The sequence below is a fragment of the Lissotriton vulgaris genome, chromosome 2_1 (assembly GCF_964263255.1).
Source record: "Lissotriton vulgaris chromosome 2_1, aLisVul1.2, whole genome shotgun sequence".
Taxonomy (NCBI): domain Eukaryota; kingdom Metazoa; phylum Chordata; class Amphibia; order Caudata; family Salamandridae; genus Lissotriton; species Lissotriton vulgaris.
In genome coordinates this window covers 1,291,919,630-1,291,940,255 of record NC_141687.1, presented here as the reverse complement: position 1 = coordinate 1,291,940,255, position 20,626 = coordinate 1,291,919,630, and the positions used below count along the sequence as shown (strand labels likewise).

General features: G+C 41.9%; 1 protein-coding gene across 4 annotated transcripts in view; it reads right to left on the bottom strand.

The window, feature by feature from the left end:
- SLC35F5 (solute carrier family 35 member F5) overlaps positions 1-20,626 on the bottom strand; it is a 681,969-nt gene that overhangs the window by 574,013 nt on the left and 87,330 nt on the right. For all 4 annotated transcript variants that reach the window (XR_015308472.1, XM_086957058.1, XM_086957057.1 and 1 more), the window contains one exon: positions 3,768-3,909. Coding sequence is in view for 3 of the 4 variants with exons in the window: in XM_086957058.1 (XP_086813184.1) it covers positions 3,768-3,902 (135 nt within the window). In the remaining variant the exon portion in view is untranslated. The remainder of the gene's footprint in view (positions 1-3,767; positions 3,910-20,626) is intronic.

The following is a 20,626-nucleotide window of genomic DNA, read 5'->3' as shown; positions in this document are numbered from 1 at the left end:
AAGCAACAAATCTACCTCTGCTTTGTGGACTTTAAGGCTGCATTTGACTGTGTGCAGTGTAATCTCTGGCACAAAATGGCACGCTGGGCATCCCTGCTTGTCTTCTGAAAGCAATATAACTGTTTATTGCAGGTACCTGGGCAAGAGTTAGAATAGGAGATGCCGCTTTCCTGGCCAGGAAAATAGAAACCTTTCCGGGTTTAAAGCAAGGATGTGTACTGGCTCTGTACCGGTTTCACTTCTTTTTGGCCGACCTGACCCCTGCCCTATATGAAGTAAACGCTCATTCCCCCTAAACTAGGAGACATGAACATCTTAAATCTTCTGTATTCATACAACGTTATTCTCCTTAGCCAAAACAAAAATAGGTTTGCAACATCTCATTGACCAGCTATCACACTTCTCAGCAGTCATTGGCTTGTTAATAAACCAGAAGAAAACTGAAGTGAGCAAAAGGATACAAAAAAGGCACAGATGGTATTTACAAGGACAATAACTGGAGATGGGAAACATTATAGCTACCTTGGGCTATTATTGGATTACAAGGGCTCCTTCCATCAGCATAGGCTGGATCTGCAGAGGAAGGGCAACATGCTACTCCTCACATTTCACACTTTACAGAAATAGTTAGATGATTCATGTTACCTGCCACTGCTAAAGGGAATAGCAGGAAAATTATCACTAAGCAACTCTTACAAAAATGAGGCACTAAAATGTAGAGAAGTGATAATTTCAAATATCCAAATCACTTTTCTGTCTCCCGCCCAATGATTCACCGGCCCAGATAAGGCTAGAGTCTGTATAAATAACCAATCAATTGCGAGTAAATGGGCCTACATCAAAGTATGAGAAATAATAAAGTCTTTGTCTGCAGACCAACTATGCCAAGCTCTTTGTCATGAAGCCCAAACAAGTAGAAAATGTGCCTTACCATCTGTATCTAGACTCACCCATTAAGTGTTCAATCACTATGGGAAAGGTCCCTGCCACCAGAGCCATTAAAAAAAATGTAAGGCGTGATGAAAAAAAATCTCTGTGCTTAAAGAAAAAGAGGCTCTTTCAACCAGGTTCTCACGTCTGGATGATTGTAAATGACTATAAAACTCTAAAACCCCAGCCCTATCTGGTGTCAGGGTGGTCCAGGAATCTAAAAGAGCACTTTATCAGATACCGCTTTAGTCTCCTTCCAGGTCTCGCTACAGCTGTGCCACGGCTCCAGGACTCTAAAAAGGTTTTTTGCAGACTTGTAAAACTGAGGAAAACATCACTCACATAACCTGTGTGTGTCCTGGTCTGGTGATGGAGAGGAGGGTGCTGCTAAGAGTACCTGTTAATCAATGTGGTATTCACTCGTGCAGGTAAACTGTGATCACATGCACTAAGACAACAGATACATCTTTAAATTGCAGTGTTACCAAATTCTTAAAGCGCGCAGCAAAAAAAAAAAAATGAGGTTATGACGTTTTAAGTTTCCTGACACCTTATTGAATTCCCCTTTTAACTAACATCATAGACGATTTCCATAACTAACTCTTTGAATTTTAAAGTCTGTTTTGGAATTTATTGTGGAATGTTGCTGTAGCTGTTTTAAAATTAACTAATGTATGTTATACCAAGTGAACTGGAACATAATACAGGGAAAGGGTAGCATAGGAATAGAAAACAGGATGTACCAAATTCAAGATATAAAAGAAAAAGAATCACAAGTGCAGGGCTGAAGGAGAACTATAAGTGCAGAGAGTTGGGGTGGAGGAGGAATGTGCAAGGCTTCTAACAGAGATCATACCAGCACACTAGAGACCTTTAAAGACATACTAATCTGGACCCCTATCTTCTAAGAGTTTTAACCGAAAATGATGAAAATACGGGACATTCTTCAGGGACAAGATTTAGGTAATGCTTTAAATCATATTCATCCAGTTAGTTTCTGCAGTTAAAAATAATAATAATACTTGGACAAACATCAAGTAAGTGGCCCAGTTGGGTGCAATACTATAGATTTTTATCCAACATTTTCTTTGATCCATTAAAAGTGATTTTGCGATTGCACTATGAATTGAGATTTTCTTATTGTTACAATATTTAGAAATCCTCCAAATATTTCACACCTGGTTTATAGGTCTGATTGCATCTTCAATCCAGATAAATACTGAACTACCTTTTAAAGGGAGAGAGGCAGAACATAAATGTTTAACTGAGAAACTAAATGAAGGTAGCACCTACACAGACGTGTAGGTGTCTTTCTGGGCACAGAATTTGTGATGCTGTGATTCACAGCTGAGTTCCAACAACAAATTCTTCAAGACTGAATAAGAAGATATAAGTTTCTTTTTAATTTTAAAAATCCAAAATCTGTGTACAGAATATCAATAATTCTTGACTGGTTCACATTAGGGTTCGTTTACCTTTTTTCAATCACTAGCATGTTCCCAGCTTCGTTGCACCTTGTTTGTTTTGAGCGATACCGCTACTTACACTCCGAACATTCGTCCTTCATATAGACGGAATTTTAGATTGTCTGTTCTACAGCGTGCTCAATCCGCCAGTAGCATTCTATTATATACGAGCAGACTGCTACTTCTACAACCCAGCCTACATTTAACTTTATTTTACACTACTCTTGGCTTCGGCCATTCTACTAATTTACACTGTCGTTCTTTGGTTCTCTCTGCCACACACTTTTGTAATTTCCTCGTTTTTCAGTCACCATGCTTCATTTAACCACTTTTTATACACGCTTTGGTGGTGGTTATATACAGTGGTCATTCTGTTATATTCATGAACTTCCCATTTGATTTCCTTCATAGATATTCCCCCGATGAAGGCCCAGGTGCCAAAATGCATTGGGAATGGATTAATACATCAATGTTATTGATTATGGATGATTAATATCTATAATACACGTGGATTTGAGATTCAAGAATTATTGATATTCTCTACACGGATTTTGGATTTGTGAAATTAAAATAAACTTATATCTTCTTATTCAGTCTTGAAGAATTTGTTGTTGGAAATCAGCTGTGAATTACAGCATCATGAATTCTGTGCCCAGAAAGACACCTACTACCTCCATTTTGTCCTTTACACTCCCGACCGGTAGTGATTTTCTGGAGCACGAAAAACACACAATAGTGCGATTTACCCAAAAGGCTGTGCGCGATCGCATCTTCATGATTATAACTGAGAAACTAAGACACAAGCTGTTGCATTTCAGAAAGCTGTCCAGTTGTGCATTAAGCAGCCAACAGGTTTGTTAATGGAATAAACGATGTACTAACACCTCTGGGGGATGTAAAATACAAGAACAATTGTCTAGTCTCGAAACCAACTCTTTTTCACCACTGAAACTGATGTAAAATAGCTAGAAAATAAAAGAAGCACCTTGTAATGTGTAAAGCAGGTACATATAGGTTTATCTACTTACAAGTTAAACAATGCAAAGTATTTTCATTAAAATAAATAATTTGCCTCATATAGGAAGAGGTCTCTTGATAGCAGTGGTGAAAAAGAGTTGGTTTCGAGACTAGACAATTGTTCTTGTAACCCTACAAAAAGAGGACTAACATATGTTGAAGATAGGAATGTCACACAACTGCATTTTTTCCCCTTTTTAATCATAATGTGCCCTACTGTAGAACATGGCTAGCACTGTTGGATAATTTGGCCCTGTATCAATACATCACTTCAATCACTCTCACTTTAAGGGAGCTTTTGACATCTTCAAGCACTTTTTTCTATTATCTTAGGTAGGATTAAATACTACTCACCGAAGTGAATTCAGAAGAGGCTACCCAGATCACATCAACAAGAAGTAAAATGACAATTCCAAGAATCATCCGTCTTCGCTGTGTAGAGGAACTGGTCTGAACATTCATTCGGTTCATGATAAATACCCACACCATTTGTAACCTAGGAGTGCCAATTTGAAAAAGTACATTAGGATTTTGTTTTCACAACAAACTAGCAATTAATTAATTTAAATGCACTACAAGCTGAAAGTTTTTTTTGCAGTTTAATGTGGAAAGGAAGAAGCACATGTCAATTGTTTACAAAAATAAACAGCAGAGCAGAATGTAAAAAAAAAAAAACACAAATCAGAATCAAATCAGGTAGTAAGTACTAAAATAAGCTGGTTTCTAGGCGCGCATGGTGTTTCATAGAAAGGCAATAGTTTGGCATCATTGAGAACATGCACAAGGAGGCATGCAACATTCTCTGATATGCAAAAACAAACACCAAAGCAGACTGAATGCCACCCCATGGCACAATTCTGGCGCTAACATACAGCAGATAAGTATTTGCTTCAGTAAGAACAACCACGTTATACTGGGGTTCGGGTGGGAAGGAGAGGAGCAGGCAGGCAACCATAACAAAAAATACGGTCCTTGACATATTATAAGAAATGTTTAGCAAGTGGTATTTGGATGCAGTCAATGGCAAAGTTCTGCCACTGGCATATTGTATGTAGTATTTGGCATAAGGGGACATCTGTGGCATACGGGGCAACCATCACAAAATGCTCGCCCTGGCACAATAAGTGGAATTGTTATCATACATGGGGATGCCCACTGTCCCGAAAAATTGGGTCAACTCCTGGGGAGGTTCAATCTTCATTGGTTTGGCAGATCATGAAATGACTGCTTTCAGAACCTTAGTTTTTTGAGCACCCTCTGAGCACTCACTGAAATTCATGGCAAGTGTTACGCCTACTTTGTCACTGAAATCAAGCTGTACCCGCCTGATAAGCCCATAACTAGTGTGAAACCGGGCCTGCGCAGCTTCTGTCACAGTTCAGGGAGGACCTCGCTTGGCAGTTCGAGCTTGACTGTTCACGAGGAGCAGGGCCAAGACTGATTTACAAATGGCTGGGACTAAACTGAGGTGACATGGTGAGCAAAAGAACAATGTGTAGGAGTGCTACCATGAGTGATTGCCAGTAATTATACTTATTGCAAGCAGTCAATTGTATTTTTCAAGTATTATGCTCTACCAGTTTCAAAGCCACCACTGCCCAGTTATAGGAAATGAACAAAAATACATCAGTGTTTTGAAACATGTTTTTTTATTTTTTTTATTTTAAAGGCACTAAAACTTTTCTAACAAGGGTGGGTATTGATAGTGAAAGTAAACAACTGGAAGAAATATGTAAAGAACATTCAATAATTTCCAACAAGGAACAGTTCAACTGTTTTAATCTGACCGGAGGGTGAAAGGACATGATTTCCTGATTAAAATAGGAGTTGAGAGGGTAACAATCACTGCGAGGAAGAAATAGAAAAATGCATGAGGATGAATAGGATTGAGATGATGTTTAGGTATGTTCCAATGTTAAAAAGTGGGTAAAGATTTGTTTAAAAAGGGAAAATATAGCACAGTATCACATACTACCTCTACATATATGAATTAAAGTAATTATTATCCCACACTTACTACAAGAGATTTAACGCATGTTTATGTAAGAATATCGCTAGAGAGACTTTGAAAGCAACATATGGGATACTCTTCTAACTAACCTAATTAATAAAGAGTAGAGAAGACAAATAGGCTTAACTTGACATAATTTGCTTAAAGCATAACCATACTATTTTGAATAGTATTGAATTTAAACGCAGATAAAATTACATTATTAAAAAAAAGCAGTTTAGAATGGTTTTAAAGAAATCTTATTTTTAGATACAGCTGCTGGTTTTAACTGTGCATTTAAAAGAACACAACATCTTAGAATCATATGTTCAATGAATGCGCAATGATTTTATTTAGTTCTCTTGAATCATGCACTTCCGAAAAGAGCATCCTCACTTGCGTGTTGTAAACCAATACCATTGTATTTTAACTGGTACATGTAAATAGACCGCGAGTGTGTGTGTTTCGTTTTTTTGCATGCAAGTTTAAAATAATCAAAACAATTGTGTACACGGACACTTGTAATGTTGAAAAAACCATAATTCAGCATACGTAAATTAATAAATACAAATTTAAAAGCCTCCTAGACCTTTTGAAGAATAAACAAGTAATTTTCTGACATGCCTAATTAATCCTATAAATGGCGTAGCTAAAGCTTCATTTCTCAAAACCAGCGAGAAGCAAACAAGTAAAATGGACTACAGGCCAGATGTATGACTGTTTTTAGTAGTTGCAGCCGGAAAACCAGGACGTTTGCGGCGGCTAAAAAGGGCTGTAGCATGTACAAACCCTATTTTGCAAATTGGTTTCCCTTCTTAATAGCGAGTCACAGGGGGTTGAATGCTTGTTTTGCGACCGCAAATGCAGTCGCAAAACAATTGCAATTACCACCAATTTCAAATTGGTGGCAAGCCAGTTGCAAATAGGAAGGGAAGGGGCCCCCTTCCCCTTTGTGTTTGGCAGCAAACGGATCACTGCCTACGCTTAAATAATGAAAAGAAAACTTTTTTTTATTATTTTAAACTCATCCTATTTTTCTTTAGGGAAAACTGGCTGCATTTAAAGAAAAACAAAAAATGTCCCTTTATTTAAAAAGCAAACAAATGCAACAAAATCCCAGTCCTTTAGCTGAAAGAAACGCGCCATCCTGAAAAACCAGGAACGCATTCTTGCTTTGGTTAGAGCCAAATATATTACTTAAGGGGACTTCTCTGCCACTTGATTGTCAGTTGTTTCCTTGATATGAGACGGAAAGTCAGTTAATAGTGAAGGCAAAATCTGGATCTTGTGGAATGCCACTATGGAGGCAATAAAGACAGAGCTGGTCGGTGCCAAAGTGGGCGAGGCGGAGCATCTTGCGAGGCACCGAGCGATATAGACTGATGAGTAGGGAGATCAGTGTCTCACAGACGGCTCTACAGTATGTAAGAACATGTAGAAGAGTTTGTTGGTGCGGATTCTGTCACTCCTGACATCTATGAGGAATCCCTAGATAGATACTCACACCAGCCAGGTCCATGCATTGTCAGCACAGGCATGGATGAGTTGAAGAAGGAGCTGTTAACCAAGCAAAAGAAATTAACAAACAGTGCTGGAAAATTTAGTGTAGAGACAATCAAGCTCAAATGAGGGCAAGCAAAAATGTATCAGAGCACTTAAAACAAAACTAAAGATTGGCGTGGTGACATGATCCGATAGCTTCCGGAAATGGGAAAGGGAAGGGTGAGAGTGTTGCAAAAGAAATCGCCTCCATTAAAAGGTTGATTGGGGGTTGAATGGCTCACTGATCATATAAATGGCACTAATAATGTAATAAATGTGTGTTCTGTTGGAATAACTATATACCAGTGAATAATAGCATTAAGAGTCCAACCTTAAGTTTGATAATGGCTCCTGTAGAGGGTTTGGTAGTGGCCAAAGGAGACAAACCAGATGAGAGCAATTTGTATATCGTTGAGAGTTGCTGTCATGGTCCTAAGGGGGTGAGAGAGAAACTCCAGAGAAAACTTTAGGACTAATGACTGATCTATCAAGTAATCTATTAGCTAAGTGTGGTAGGGCAGATTTGGTTGGCTTTATTATGCATTTTTGTCTTGTTTGTGTATTTGTCTGTCAGCCACTCCTCATACACAAGTCAATTGTCCAGTGAGGCAAACACCAACCTCTCGCCCTGATGAAATTGCCACAACGATGCAGAGGCAATGAAACATGTTGGCCTACTTTGAAAAGGTTTGCAACATGCTGTGCTTTTAATATTGAGTAAGCTCACGATTGTGAATAAAGTGGGCAAAGCCAATGTGAGACTTAACTAAATTTTATTCTGGGACACACATTCCTGTATAGTTCACGGCGATTTTGTTTCGAATACATTAATTTCTAAATTCTTCACATGCTTTTGTCTCTCTAAGGGACACATATTCTTTTTTTCTTTGTGAGAAAGCAACCGATGATGATAGATGTGGGCATGCTGGTGAGAACCTGCCAGTAGCTCCTGGTGCTTTCTCACACCTTCACTCACCTTTTTGATATATGTTATATCCACGTGTTTCTGCATTAAGGGGATATATTTGTGGAGTGTTCTCACTGCATTTTTAGTTGAAGATTTTGGGCACCTAGGACGGGTTGAAACTAAAAAAAAGTTACTAGCGGTTGGGTGGAGGTAGATACCACCTTAACCCCTTGTCCCTTGTAGAAACGCTATTTTTGCCCCTTTGCAAGCCAGGCCTTTGTTGATTAAAAGGGTAGATTTGGTACCATCAGTTGTGGCCCCATGTATCAATACTGTTATACAATCAGATGGTCAAGTAATAAAGCCAGTAAATGGGGAGGAGAGATGTATAAATGCCAAGACAGTTAGGATAAACTTGACAACACCTCCAATACTTCTAATACACTTCCAAACTAATGGAAGTAATATGCCTGAATCATGGAATGTGAGAAGTTGGCCTGATATGTAGTGTTTCCAATTCTGGAACCACTGGGTATCAGTCCAAACAAACCCCAAAGATGTCAGGTTGTAAGTCAACCTTGTTAGACAAGCTATCCTAGTGGTAGCATGGACTAAGCAGCCTTAAAAGGCTTAACTTAAGAGGTCGTGTTAAGCGAGCTGTTTTACCACATACAATCCTGTAATCAAATGAAAGGACACCACACAAGTATATATTATAAAAATATATGTATTTATTTCTAAATTACTCCCCAGTACTCTTTATGAGGAAAGGGGCACAAGCGTTAAATCAAAAGCACAGTGTAACATACAAAGTTGCACAATTTTGGATAAGGGCCGGTGGCCACTTAAACCATATACTAAAAAAGTGGTATAAGAGATACCAATCGAACAGTGGTTAGGCCTAGGGCCTAGAGATTCGCTGGGAGCAGTCAGGACTAGCAATGCTGAAGTCGGGAGTAGCCCACAGGATACGGGTGCAGCACGGAAAGTGCGGCTTGCACCAATGCAATGTCAATGGTGCGTAAAAGTTACACAAAGTGAATTAAAAGAGACTTACGCTGAACCTAGAGGAACAAAACTTTAGACACAGACCCTAGAGGTGTGTACCAGTGTGGGAACACCGGCGTTGCAATGTTACCTCACCCACAGGCCGTGGGTGCACAGGGTCGAAGTGGCGTCGGGTTTTGACACGCAGGCTCTTGGTGCTTGGAGCTGTTGAAGCTGCAGGCGATGTGAAGCAGAAGTGTCCGGTGCGATCCAAGGGTGGATCGAAGTAGAAAAGTACCTGAAAGCAGAGGGGACAGAGTCTGGGTCACTCAGCAGTGACCAGGGTGGAACCAGGACGGAACCAGGCAATGTCGGGCGCAATCAGGTGGTTGTCGATAGGCTTCTCTCCGCTGTCACGTGGGCTCTGGGGCATCTGCGACGTCCAGGAGCGGGTCACGATCTGTCCCACGAAGGCTCTCGCCGTCAGCACCGTCGGCTTCAAGATTGCAGCAAACAGCACTTGGCAAAAGCAATCCACGCGGAACCGGGAGATTGCTTATCACTCGAACCAGGAGGGTCAGAGTGGGGGCTCCTTTTCACAGGAGCTGGTGCAGGTCTGGAGCAACCAGAAAAGCAAGTCGTATTCAAGTTTTCGTCGGCACAGGGGCCACAAGCCAGCTGGCAAGTGACCGGGCCAACGCGTCGAGCCAACACAAGCAGAAGGGCCCCACGCAGCACTCGTCGAGTGTGGAGGGGGTAGCTTTGGTGCAAGTGGAGCTCGGGGCTGGGGCTTCTCAAACCCCGGTGTACAGCTTCGAGGGTCACTCGTGGGCCGCACGGTCAGCGTCTCGTGGCCTTTTCAAGATGGCGTGCCCCACGCTTCCGGTCGCCTCCACGGGTCTCAGCTCTGCAGGGACTGTGGATCGGGCAGGGAGAAGGCAGGCAAGCTTGATCTCGTCGATCTCTGTCGCTCGAGTTCCGGCGGGAACTGCAACAAAGCAAGGGTCGAGGGCTGGATGTTGCCTGTTTGCACAGGGTGGTCACTCCTTGACCACAAGGGAGATTCTTCAGTCTTCTAACGTCGAGTAGAAAGTCGAAGGGTCCAGAATTCGTTTCTTATGTTTCTTCAGGATGATCTGAGTTGCATTGGCACTGCTCCCACTCTTATTCGAATCTGGTGGGCTGGACATCCTGCTAGGTCCCCTCCTATGGGTGGGACCCAGGAAGGGGGTGGTTACACCCCTTTCCTTTGATCCAGGCCGCGCTGGGACAGGGGCTGGGAGGCCCCAGAACCGGTTTGGCCGGATTATGCAAGGGGCAGCCTTGTGCTCCCCAGGCAGTGTCTGGTTTCTTTGAAACCTCCCTACTACAATCCACTATCTCCTGTCTGGGGTGGTTTGACACCGCCCTGCGACAGGAAACTCTTTGTCCAGGCCACCATATGCTGAGTTTCGGTCAGCAGCAGGAGGCCAGACCCGTGTCTGTGGCAGAGGCATCCATTTTGTGGATCTGAGGCTCATTTTAAATCAACCGCGTTTCAGTAAAGTAACATGTCTTATCCCTCTAGAAGGGTGGAATGCTACCCCCGTCGCCAGAACTGGCGAGGGGGTAGTATTCCAAATCGTATGACACCTTACACGACATGTTTTGATAAAGCCAAACCAAAGTTGCTATGTAACCGCGAGGATTATAAGGCACTTAAGAGTATATGGTATGGTATGGCATTATCCCGGATCAGCTTAGGGAGTTGTTCCCGACAGCTGCAGACAGGCTCAGCTCATGCCAGAGCTCCATCTCACATAAAAACACGCACTCTGCCTCCAGGATTGATGAGGCCTTCCATAGGAGTGGCTTACAGGCTATATATGTGTCCAGATATAGGTTTAGATATAGGTATACTATATCTAAGCAAGGGGTGATTACACCCACTTGCCCCAGCTGAGTGATCAGCCAGTTGTGTCAATTTTAGATAGCCAGCCAGGGGTGGCAAAAGATATGCTGCAGCCCCTGGTAGGCCTTGGATGCACCTATGCCCTGGGCACCTATAGTGCTCTGTACAGGGGCTGATAAGGTGACCCAAGCCAATCTAGTTATGCACCTAGGGTACATGGAATCCATTTTACAGAGAGAGCAGATAGCCTGGGGCCCTGATTAGCAGGGAACCAGGCCACTAAGTCGAAAACCAGCTAAACACAAGGCAAAAAAATCTGGGGTAACCATAGTCAGGTAGCCACCTTCCTACATGGAAGCATACCCTAAAGAGGGAAATTAATGACTGTTCATTAGTGAGAACTGCAGCAGAAGTTGGATCTCAGAAATTCAGAATCAAATACTAATAACAGTTCAAAAGACCAATAACTTTCAGAAGAAAACAGAGGACGTTTTTGAAATAAAAATATGCTAGACAAAACAGCTTAAACAATGGAGAATACAGCAGGCCACCTCTCAGAGACAGAGGCAGAAGATCTGGAAGACAACTGTTGAACCTGAAATGCTGAATGTGAGCATATGATGTTCAGGATTAAGCACTAAAAAAGATGATCTCAAAAATCATTTTAGAAGAGCAAATCTTCAAATTATCAGGATCCTGGAAACTGCAGCAAGCTCCACAAACATGATCTCCTATTTCAACACCATGATACAGTCATGTACACAGAAATTAAAAGAGGACAATTTAAGTCAAGAATTGACAACAAAGCTTAAAGCAGGTGGCCATCCACAAAGCATCTTGGTTCCTTTCACAAATTGCAGCATGAAGGAAGAATTTCTGAGAAAAGCAAAAGCCAAAAAATCATTGCCTATTGGCTATTTAACTTTTTGTCAATTGGCGCCACGCATCATTACTAACAGATGAGCACCTTAATTGCAGATTTTGAAAGTTGTAGGACCCCAGTCTGTTCAACAATCCTGTCTCAAATATACTCTGGAAGGGGGGTGTTTATTGGGAAGAGACCTCCTTTCTACAAAAATTCAATACAGCTATGATACTCAACAGTGATAATAATCGCTGGTTGGTATAGAAAAGATATAAACATGGGAATATAAATACATGCAGCTGTTGACTACCACATATGAATGAATGTTGAAATATGGCAGAATTCTTGACCTTGCTTTCGATCTTAAATAAAGTTAAAAATCCTTGGAAAGGTTGTCCTAGAATAAAGTGGCTAGGCTAATATTCGGTTACTGTGTTATCAAAGACTTCTGTTTGACTGTTGGGTAGACCTGTGGGAAAAAGTATGGCAGAGCTCCAACTCTAGCATGACAATATATATCTCCTTGTGGAATACCTTAAAGTGCATTCCTCTTGATAAAGCTGATTGGGTTTGTGCTAACGAGGGAGGTCAATGATGTTAGAGGGGAGTTGCAGGAAAAATAAAAAATAAATATTGAGAAAGTGGAAGGGATTCAATGTTGTAGTTATTTATTTTGTTTGGGGTGGATGTCCTTCTTAGAAGCAACTATACAACTATATTTATCATTTTGCAGGACTCTTATGGTTAATTTTAGCATTTTAAGATGAAATTATAAAAGTGTAAGGATAATAAGAAAAGAGCTTTTACAAGTAAAATGTTGAGCTAATTTGGTCCCTGGAGGCACTTTAAGCCTATAAGAATAGAGGATGGTTGCAACAATGTCGTAACAAAGTGAGGGATACTCTATCCAACAAGTATTTATACAAATGGGTTGTAAATCTGGCTTCAACAAGTTTGATAAAAGAGGGTCAAGCCAACCCGTTTCCTTAATCAATTAAGAGGCAAAGATATTACAAGTCCTTGGCAATGAGGCCCGGTATAGAATTTAGGAGAGCGGTTTACCAATGGAAGCATAGCTTTGTACCTGGATGAGATCCAATGGCACAGGTTAATATGGCGTTAACTATATTTAACACTGCAAATGCCCAGAGAAGGAAGGTCAATAAGATCCTTCCGGATCTGGAGAAGATGTCTCACCGGGTTTCCTGGTGGTTATGCAAAATATGGGTTTGGGTAAACATTTTCTGTTGGGTACACGTGTTAAATGTTGTACCATTAACAGGATTATAAAAATGGTTATGGCTTCGGAGCCTGCACATGCCAGAGAAATTCTGTCTTTCTTATTTTATTTGTGGTCTCCTTGGAGCTCTGTGTAAGGTAGATTAGGGAAAAGAAAATATGCTACCTATTGAATTTAACTGTCCAAACAGTCATATTTTGCTAACAATGCTGCTATTTATACAATGCAGTTAATAATGCTTTATCAGCCACTGAATACAAAAAGGAAATTTTAGAATTGTATCTGGGTATCAAAGTCAAAGAAACTTTATTTCGGCTCCATTAGAATGGACCATTTAAGTACATAAAAAAGATAATACATTATACAATTAAAAACAGCCAGTAAATACCTTTTAAAACATTCCTGCCATCATGACATTATATCCATGTAATAGGGGGAAAAACTTGCATTAAAATAAAGTTTAAGAATATACCACATTTTTATTTAAACCGTTCAGTCTGGCACAACCTCTTTTTGACATGGATTGATTTGCAGATTAATGAGGCAACACTAAAATAAATGACTGGAGATTTTAATGCACATAAAAAGTGCATAGTAGCTTTTTAGTCCATTATGTTATGTACAATAAAAAGGGCTTCCAAAAATGTCTCATAAATCACAATAAAACTGTAATCAAAAAATGAAAAGTGCATAATTTGCAATTGCCGTGATCACATGGGCACGGAGTCGCTGTTAAATCCCGCCGATTTAATTTGGGGGGAAAAACAAGTTGGCGTACAATATTCAGTCGTAAACTGGTCAGGGCATATCAATGTTGATGACTTGTCACCCAAGACAGATAGGGTTGAAATCCTTCCGTGAATCCCTCCCTATCGGCAGCAGCTCTATTGTTAACCCTTACATCTAACAGTGCAGCTTTCATTACAGATTTCTCAATCGTTAGTATCTTGGTTGGTTCTTCGAGACCGGAGAAGCCAAACGTAATTCTGAGGGAGTTGTTAATAAAAGACAACCAAAGTATTTTAAAAGTGTGATCCAGATTTAGGCAATACTGAATAATAGACCTCATAAGGTTTCAGGTTTGGCTCACAAAGCACACAACAGGGAAATGGGTTTTGTTGACAACGTATCATCCAAAGTATCTGGGTATCATTAAATCACCACCAAAAATCAAAAAATAAATTAGGATACAAGTTTACAAGAGGATTAGACAATCAATGAATTGTATATATCTTTGAGTGCAAATTGTAAGCAAGGAGAGCTTGGTAACAAAAGGAATTATGATGGATTTCTTATGGGCTGTCATAAAGAATAACTGGCATTATGTTGATAGTTGCTTGATTGGGTGCTGCAAAACTGTGAAAAATCACTGTTTTCCCCAAGTTTCTTTTTTGTTTTGGTCAATCCCCACTGTTTGTACCAAATTCTCATTTTTCAAAATCTAAAATCTGCCATAGGTATTTTTTTTGTGGAAGAACAAAAGCAAGATGGGCCACTAGGCTTATGAAACTGCTTCTATCCAAGGGTGATTGGGCATTACCAGTCGTATTTTTTCTCAAACTTTCTTTATTGATTGTCAGGAACAGAAAATACAGTGACCACAAGTAGACCTTTAGTACATTGTAAGAATGCAAATGAAAAACAGTGTCTATAATTCACAGGTCAAGTAAGTTGGAGAAACAAAGCAAATACAATGTCACTGTTACTGCAATAAGCATACATACTCTAGCAATTTACCCATCTAACTACCCCCAAATAACCCAAAACAATAAACTAGCATGAGTGTCACTGTGGTTGCTTCAAAAGGCGCTTGTGGCGGTGGACGATCAGGCTGGGAGATCTAGTATAGCAAGATTTCTGTGACCATAAGATTGTTAGGGTGTCAGGTCAGGTGAAGCGCTCTTGTGCGCGTAGGACAGGCAAAGAACAGTAGACCAGTGGAAATAAATTGAACCAGAGGACCCCAAAAGTATTCAACATTTTTGTGAGTTTCTAGAAGTACATCGGTCATCCTCTCCCTGGTGAATGCCTGCCATAGACAGGCATGACACTGACATTGATGGGGGCCTCAGGTTTCTTCCATGCCTTAGCCAGGGAAGTCTTAGCCGCTCCCAGACATAGCCATAGGATGGATCGCTCACTAGTGGTCTGGTGTTTGAGGGTCTCGTCAAAAAGCCCAAAGAGAGCAAACTCCAGAGTGTTCGGAATGGGGTATCCCAAAACCTCTTTTATCTGGACTAGTATCTCAGACCAGTATGGTGTAATGATGACGCCAAGTAACCAACAGCCCCTCCAGCATAAATCAGGAGTATTTCGGTAGATATTTTTAAGTTTTGTAGGATAAAAGTACCAATCAAAAAGGACTTCATAATGTGCGTCTCTCAGCATCACTGACTGGTTGAATCAAGGTATTATCTCCCCAAATCCTGCTCTATTGCAATGGAGTGATAGTCACCCCTAGAGTCCACTCCCAAAAGTCTATATGACGAGGTCTTGTTGTGTGAGCGGTAGATATTAGGAGAAAATAGAAAAAAAGATGTTGTCATGTGGCCCACCCACTCTCTATACACATTTTTCTTTAGGGGAGAGGTCTCTGGTAGCCGCAAGTCTATTTTCTAGTGGGAGTACCCAATGTTTCAGTTGAGTATAGTGACATCTCTCCATGGCTGACAGTTGGAAGTCTTGAGGGCAGTGTTCAAAGGTGAGGATGTCCCACCAGTAGAATGAATCGGAGATGGTCAGGCAACCCCCCTCTCGTCATAAGCCAAAAGGTCTTGGAAGCAGAGCCGGTGTGAAAGCAATGTTAAAAGTATAGGGGTATAAGTAGATGGGAACGTCGCCCACCCAACAGAGCGATTCACCCTACCCCAGATTTTAGGATAGTCTTGGTAGGGGTGCCTAAGTAAGCTTTAGGTGGTCTGTCTGCTTTGGGTTTCCACAGGACATCCCAAATATACCTGCTAGCCATGTGTATATAGTGTTGTTTGTACTTGAATCTAAGATTGCCGCGCATCACGTGCTCAGTGACTGGATTATTCCCTTGCTCTCAATTCTGTAAAGCGCTCGGATACCTTCGGGTCTAGCTAGCGCTATATAAAACTTATATGAATTTATTTATTTATTTTATTTATTTTATTTTAATTTCTTGTATAGCGCAGGAATCAATCCCGGAGGGGTATCTCCGCGCTTTGCCAGCTAAGACAGTTTATTAGGTAGAGCAGCTTTTTAAGTGGTTTATGTAGGTGGGAATGCTTCTTGGAAAAGAAGGGTTTTTAATGCCTTTCTGAAGGACAGGTGGTTTATGGTGGTTCTTAGGTCAGTGGGAAGGTTGTTCCAAAGTGCAGGACCAACAGCGGAGAAGGCACGGTCACCCTGTCTAGTCTTCTTTGTAATGGGGGGTTTTAACAGGGCTTGGTTGCAGGAGCGCAGGGACCTGCAAGGCTGGTACAGTTCAAGGGACTGGGCTAGGTATTTAGGGCTTACTCCATACAGACATTTGTGTACCGTACAACAGATCTTAAAGTGGATGCGCTGTCGTATGGGAAGCCAATGCAGTTCTTTCAGCAAGGGCTTGGAAGGAGTCCTGGCAGGTGCACCCATGACCAGTCTGGCTGCCGTATTCTGGACCACCTGCAAACGGCCAACTGCATCCGTACTGGCTAATGTCAGCAGGCCGTTACAGTAGTCCAGGCGGCTGGTTACCAAGGCCTGTACAAGTGTCTTTCTGCATGTAGCAGGAAGGAGAGGAAAGACACGCCTGAGTAAACCAATGGTGTGAAAACACAGACCCGCGATGTAGTTGGTGTGTTCTTTCATGGTCAATTTTTGGTCAAACTTCACTCCAAGATTTTTAACGTGTGTTTTGGGTGCCGGTACTGGGCCAAGGTCGAGTGGCCACCAGTCAGGGGTCCAGAGGATATTTGCTTTGCCAAAGAGCAAGACCTCAGTCTTTGTTACATTGCACTGGAGGCAATTCCTCGCCATCCAGTGTGACACCGCTCTCATACCCTCAGCAAAATTCCCCTTGATTTTAGGGTCAAGGGAGCTGAAAGGGTAGAGGAGCTGAGTGTCATCAGCGTAGGAAACCGGTATGAACCCGTATTTTCGCACAATCTCAGCAAGGGGGGCCACATAGACATTGAACAATGTAGGGCTAAGGCATGAGCCCTGTGGCACCCCCTTCGTGAGCCCCCTTGAGATGGAACGAAAGGGGCCCAGGCTGGTAGATTGTGATCTCCCGGCGAGGAAACTCTCCAACCAAGATAGTGCAACGCCTCCGATTCCTACTCCCTGCAGCCGATTCAATAGGGTGTTATGAGACACGGTATCGAAGGCTGCGGACAGGTCCAACAGCACTAGAATCATAGAGCCCCCTCTATCTTGTGACATTTTGATCTGATCTGTCACAGAGAGGAGGGCTGATTCAGTGCTGTGGTTGGGCCTGAACCCAGATTGGGATTGGTCCAGGCCCCCTGTCGCTTCGATGAAACTTAAATAAAAATAAAAATAAACCACTGCTCTGTCCATGTTGAGCCAATGTTTATCTGACTCTCTCACTGTCCATTCAGCTATAACCCTCAACTGAGATGCTTTATAGCATAGTGCAAAGTCAGGTGGGGCCAGCTCCCCCACCGCTCTAGGCAAATTCAACACTTTGTATGGAAGTCGAGCTCTGCGGTCTTGACAGAACAAACTATTGATCAGGGAATGCAGAGAGGAGAAAGAGTCCCTTTCCAAATCAATGGAGACACCTTGAAAAAGGTACCAAAGTCGCAGTATAGTAGTCATTTTCACCGCGTTAATGCGACCTACCCAAGTAAATAAATAGAGGTCCAGCGTTTAAGATTGGCTTTTAGCTGCTGTATGGAAGGACAGTTTGCTTTACAAAGATCAGTTACTTTCAGAGTAATTTTTATCCCCCGTTATTTCAGTTCTTTTTTGGCCCATTGAAAGGTGTAGATCTTATTATTGCCTCCATCTCACTAGTTGAAAGTAGGAAGGATTTGTGGAAATTTAGACGAAAACCTGCCACCATCTCATTAAGTTCAGCTTAAAGGGCAGCTACAGAAGTTTGAGGGGATGCGAGTGATAACAAGACATCGTCCTGCAAACATAATAGATATTTGGTGGTCTACTGGGATAAAAGATAAGCCATGTATGGAGGGGTCTGCTCTCACCCTAGTTGCCACGGGTTCAATGATCAAGGCACATAAGAGCAGTGATATCAGACACCCTTGCTCCTGCCCCGTTTGAGGCTGAAGAAGTCAGAGGCAATTCCATTCACTAACACTTGCGAGCGTGCATGAGCATATTTAACCTGCACCATATGAATTAACCATTCCTTGAAGTCAAATCAACGCAGTGGGTGATAAAGGAACGACCGGTCTACCCGGTCAAAAGGTTTCTCTGCATCTAGTGCCAAGAACAGCCAGAATATGTTTCTTAGTGGCTTTCTCTACCTGGTGGACCACCCTCTGCAAATTATCAGGTGTCTGTCTCTTTAATGAATTCCGACTAATCTGGATGGGTTAATTCTGGCATATCTTCCAGTCTATTGGCCAAGATCTTAGTGTAGAGTTTAGTATTTAGGTTGAGCAACGCAATAGGGTGATAAGATGCACAGAAACAGGGATCTTTACCTGGTTTTGGTATAAGTGACCCCATCGCTTTCCCCATAGTTTGCGTCACAGCCCAAGAGTCAGCTATGTAATTAAATAAGGCAGTAAGGTGTGGCACTAGGTTGAAGCTCTTATAAAATTGGGATGTAAACCTATTTGGCCCAGATGATTTATGCAGTTTATGGCTGTCAATGGCCGTTTGGACTTTGTGGTCTCTGAAATGGCAGTCCCGGAACTCATTTTGATCTATGGACACTCTTTGGGAGTTCTACACGTCTAGATATTCCAACTGTGCTTCCTCGTCAGTGGAGTCTGCAGTGCATAAGTGGTTATAAAAACCTCGAAAGGCTTGGGCCATACCCTCTTCTGAAGTGACAGTTTTCTGGAGTCCAAATGCACCAGACGGATATATTCCTTTTCATGTTTAGCTCAGAGCTGTCGCGCCAGATGTGTGTCTACCTTGTTCCTTTGTTCATATATGGGGTTTTTAAAGGCGCAGTTAGGAAGGTTTCGCCCAGTTTGTATAGATAGCATTAAGCTTGCCACATAAGGCTGTAATCTTCCATTGCAGAAGTAGTGAGGGAGAATCTTTGAGTGCTTGCTCCACAGATTGGAGTTCAGCCTGTAGAGTTAGCCGGCCATAGGTCTTCTGCTGAGACATGGTAAACATCAAGGAAAAACATTTAATTCTAAGGACTGCTTTAAATGTGTCCCAGCTGGTGGAGGGATCTGTATCCTTAAGATGGTTCAACTGGAAGTACTCCCTGGTCTTAATCTTTGACTAGGTCCCTTATTAGCGATACTGGGAAGAACCATCTTCGGAATTTAGACTTTGAGGCCTGTCACTCCAATATATCCTCCACCGGAGCATGATCTGAGAGTGCAATAAGGAGGAATCTTGCATCAGTAATGGTGTGTTGTAAGGATTGGATAATGAATATGTAGTCAAGCCGTGAATACGTGTGATGGGCATAGAGAAAGAACGTATAATCTGTGTCGTGGGATGTATGTTCCACCACGTATCTATCAAGCCTAAAGTTCAGAATGGCTTGCTTCAGTGCTTAGGAAAATCTTCCGGTTTGAAGTTATGGGTGTGAGTACTATCATGGACTGGATAACACGTTAAGTTAAAGTTCCCCATCAAAATAATGTCCACCTTAGCAAACCACCTCGAAGAGAGTATAGATTGGCTAAATGCAGCTTGTCCCACATTGTGCAGAGTCTCCCCTTAATGTGATCATTGACCATTAATATCCTCCCTTATTCATCCATTTAGTGCCAATAATTTGAACCCTAAGGGAAGAGTGAGAGGATGGCCACTCCATTGTGTTTAAGGTTTGCAGATGATTTATATATCAGGGGACCTGCTTTATGTTTAGCTTGTGATCATCACTGGGCTTCAAATGTGTCACCTGAAGGGCTATGATATCGAGCCTCAGGTCCGGTATATATTTCCACAGCTTGTGGCGTTTAGCCAGAAAGTTAAGACGTTTAACATTCCATGATAGTGTATTTAAATTCCATGTGTATAGTGGAGTATCTGTTTGCGCCACAGTCTGTGCTAAATGGTAGCTGGGGTAGAATCTCTGTACTCTTCCACTAGGCTCAAACTTTTCCATTGTTCCTAGCTGCCACCCGACCCTCCACATGCCCCCCTCACACAAGCTCTTCATACTCCACCCACTCATGTATGAGAACATAAACATAGTAACAATAATAAATAGGAAATCTAGTTCCCCCAACAGTGAATTTGGATTACATTGAACAGATAACAATGAGGCAGTCGGGTCAAGAACCTCTTTAGTATTCTAGAGGATGCCCTTAGTTATCAAGGTAGTCTGGCATCCGGTAGTGGATTGGTGGTGCAACAGAGCACCACGGGCACACCGTCAAAGCTGCGTCCCACTTTTTGTCCACGGGTCCATTGTTCAGTGGTTGTCTCTGCATATTTTGAAGTGAAATCCCCACACAGGCCAGAAGTTCAAGCCCAATGGTAACAATCTGGAATAATCAGATCTTGCATAAGTCAGCAGCGGAGAAATAAAGAGTGTCGGTCACTACTTTCGTTTAAGCACAACATTTCCCTTGGCACTTAGTTCTTCACTTTGATTGCCATTGTCCTGTAGCAAAGGTGTTTTCAGAACCTGTAGATGTGGTGTCTGTCTCTCCAGCC